At 34.8% G+C, this 3784-nt stretch overlaps 1 protein-coding gene across 1 annotated transcript; it reads left to right on the top strand.

The window, feature by feature from the left end:
* Positions 1–287: 287 nt before the first annotated feature.
* Positions 288–3629, top strand: LOC100178895 (protein zer-1 homolog). Its single transcript, XM_026839766.1, has 6 exons — positions 288–434; positions 730–873; positions 1838–1956; positions 2214–2322; positions 2885–2990; positions 3466–3629. The coding sequence occupies exons 1-6, from the start codon at positions 408–410 to the stop codon at positions 3612–3614; spliced, it is 654 nt and encodes a 217-aa protein (XP_026695567.1). The 5' UTR covers positions 288–407; the 3' UTR covers positions 3615–3629.
* Positions 3630–3784: the final 155 nt, after the last annotated feature.

Raw genomic sequence — 3784 nt, 5'->3', positions numbered from 1 at the left:
ATATAACATTATGTGCTTAAGTGTTTCAAGTCTTCCTCCACCTACTATAATATGTTTTATGTTGGTGAGGTAATTATGTATGTCAGGGTTTTGTATTCTACATGGGTCAGGAATAAAAGTGTGGTATGACATGGGGGGCTGTGATTTAAGCCAGAGTTGATGCGCTGGCACCTAGGGTTCTAGGCCAGCACAGGCCCAAAACCCATGGCATGCTTCACTTTCGAAGTGCGTGCACATACAAACTACTTTGCTTAAAATGGTTCACTTTACATTGAAACTACTTTGTATTAACCAAAGTGCATTTAAAACCATGTATTCCATACAGAACTGGCGATAGATACCTAAAAGAGACCCCGCCACGTAAACTTGAGTTCCTTGGTCTCTATAATTGTGAGGGCTGTGAACTCATGGATATTTATTCATTAGCTGATACTGTACGTTGTTTAAATACATTTCTAATGTATAGTAGGTTGGGGGAAGATTCTATTTTCTCATCCCATTTGTTAGTAAACAAAGAACAATTAAAGAATTATAAAACTGTATCACCACGACTCCCTTAAACCAGTGTTAAAATGTGTATTAATTTGGGTTTTTAGCACTTGTTATAGAAGAGTCAGCTTAACTGTATACCCTTTGTATGTATTAAAATATTGTTATAAGCTTTACATTTCATGTACCCTTCTATACAGTTCGTAATCCAGTAGTTAAATACCTTTATATTGCTCCCAGATTGTTGGATACACTGGTGAAGTTCAACTTTTGGCTTCACTAACTTATTACATGAATCGTGCTACTCCCCTCATGTACATTGTCGGGCAAGCACGGCAATTACAAACTGTTCATAATTTGTCTTGCCCACAACGCCTTACAACTGTAAGTATAAACATTAGTGTGGACTTAATATAAGTAGTTACACACCCTAAGTAGTAAGTGGGGAGGAGGTGTATGGAACAGAACACCCATGTTATAACGAATGTCGTTGCCGCCATAAGAGGATAAATAAGTTACATTCGTAGTAACTTGTAAGCTGGCTTGAGATGTATGAAACAAAACAAATAAGTTAAATACATGGTAACTCGTAAGCTGGCACGAGGTGAATGAAACAGAACACCCATGTAAAAATGACTGTCGTTTTCCGTCATGCAAGGATAAATAAGTAACATACGGGGTAAATTGTAAGCAGGCACTAGGTGTATGAAACAGAACACTCATGTAATAACGACTGTCATGGCCGCCATAAGAGGATAAATAAGTTACATACGAGGTAACTTGTAAGCAGACACAAGTAGGGATGCACATTACAGAATTTCGAATCCATGAGATTCGAATCCATGAGATTCGAATCCTTTCGATTCGAATCTATTTACGGGATTCGGTATTCTGTTTAATGACGTCATTACACGTCATCTCATATACTATATTAACAATTTTTGAAAGTTATTAATTTTGAAAAAAAATATTTTTGTGTTTGTGGGACTTTTGAGAGTAAACGTTTCGTAACGTCTTTTCATAGCCTGCTATACGTTTCATGACGCAAAAACTACCCAATAGTACAATTTTTGATCATTTTACAACTCAAGATCCAACAAGGCTGTTATGAAAGGGTCAATAAACTGACTTTTGTGGGTAAAATTTTTTTTTCCCATAAATATAAAAAGATTCGAAATTCTAGATTCGGAATTCTAGATTCGAATTAAAGTATTCTACGATATCCTAGAATACCTAATTATTCTGTAATGTGCATCCCTAGACACAAGGTGTATGAAACAGAACACCCGTGTTATAGCGACTGTCATTGCCCTCATTGACTTATTATATTACAATCTTATTTCCCCAGTTATTGTTAAAAGTGCTGCAATCACATCGTAGAAACCGAACAATTATTGAAGAAGTTACAGCGAATCTGTTTTATCTTTCAAGCACCTATTATACAACGTGCTCTAAACAACAGAAAAAGTAGGAAACCAAACCGTATACATCTAAACATACATTAATGTGGGGGAAGATGGGACACTATTTTATTCTGGCTTCTCGTCCCATTTGGTAGTAAGCAAAAAAAGGAATTAAAAAAGTAGTTTATGTACCAAACAAGTTATTGTAATGCATTTATATGGGCATGTAGCAACTATTTGCCTTAAAATATTCCCAACAATACTAATTAATGTTTTTAAATAACCTTCTATTCTTTGTTTTATGATGTAACAACACTACAGTGACATCATAACGGAGTTGATAATATCAATCGAAACATGCCAGGACATGAAATACGTTGTTCGTAATTCTCTTGTTAGTTTGTTTCACTTCGATATACCCGGTGATGTGGTAAGTATTGTGATGTCATAACTGTGTTTATGATGCGTATATTGTGATGTTATAATTGTATTTATGATGAATGTATGGTAATGTTGTTTTTAATTAATATTATATCTGCAACAGTAGATGTAACATTAGGGGTTTCTAGGGTGGCATGTCACCCAACTTTTAAAACATGGGTGACATCATGTATTCAGAATATCTTTACACTGTATTGTATTTAGAACTCTAACTTTACACCTAAATCAGATTTTACCCTGCTGTTAAGTATCTATACAAACAAGCAGAGCCAAAGTATATTGCATTCACCACATTAATCAATGAGGTTTCCTGTGTTTGACAACTATGAGTGTAACTGCATTTTAACAATGTCACCCCAGATTTTACCCTGTTGTTAGGTGTCTATACAAACAAGCAGAGCCAAAGTATATTGTATTAACCACATTAATCAACGAGGTTCCCTACGTTTTAAGACTGTAAGCGTAACTATTACCATTTTTCTTTTTTTCTACTTTAAATTTGTTTCTCTTCCAACCAATACACAGGTTTACAGTTGTTTTATGTTTTCTAGATATTTGCATTTGTGAAGATATCCAAAGTAATTCTGAACACTTTACTTAAATACCATGAAGATGACGACATAGGAAGGCATGCCATACATTTCTGTAATGCTCTAGGTGCTTTTACTAACTATATTTGTATAGGTGGTACTCTATATGTTTATAGATTTAATGAATTTAAGATTGGGGTTAAAGCACTTTGTGTATCTGGTGTATTGTAGGAATCCCTGGCTGTAAATAGTCATGTTTATAGATTTAATGAACTTATAATTGGGTTGAAGCTCTATGTGTATTTGTCTGGTGTATTAGAATCCATGCCATAACTTGAACAGCCACAGATATTCTCGGCTACCAACTAAACTAACCAATAGTTACCGCGCTTTTTTAGTCAGCCAATTAAAATTTAATCGTTTTTTTTTCAAGTTTAGTCGGCCTACTAAGTTTGTGTGCGTTATTTATTACAGTGTACAAGAAGATATCCATGTTAGATACATGCTTGCTTTTATAACACTTTGTATAGCACATATTAACCACTACTTTACATACATCACACCCTTATAATCCATTGTAACTCATGCTAATCTACCTACAGTATGTTCAGTACAGTTCGATATGAAACGTGAAGCATCCAAAGTTGGCTTCGTACCAATCATTGTGAAAATAATCCAAATGAGATTGGAGGCAAATATGGTGATTGTGATGTCATTGAATCATTTGTTATTGTTTTGGAATAATTTGTAACATAACAAGGGGCATTATTTTTCTTTTTTCAATTGGGAAACTAGTGCCTATATGGTAGCACCCTGGGTGTTGGGATAATTACCCTACATCCCCAGGTCTCAAGTGTGCCTCACTGAAGACCTCACCCTTATAAAATCTATATTATTGAGTGTCTATAAACTTGCCTCAGT

The sequence above is a fragment of the Ciona intestinalis genome, unplaced genomic scaffold (genome assembly GCF_000224145.3).
Source record: "Ciona intestinalis unplaced genomic scaffold, KH HT000883.1, whole genome shotgun sequence".
NCBI classification, from domain to species: Eukaryota; Metazoa; Chordata; class Ascidiacea; order Phlebobranchia; family Cionidae; genus Ciona; species Ciona intestinalis.
This window is presented reverse-complemented; position numbering and strand designations above follow the sequence as displayed.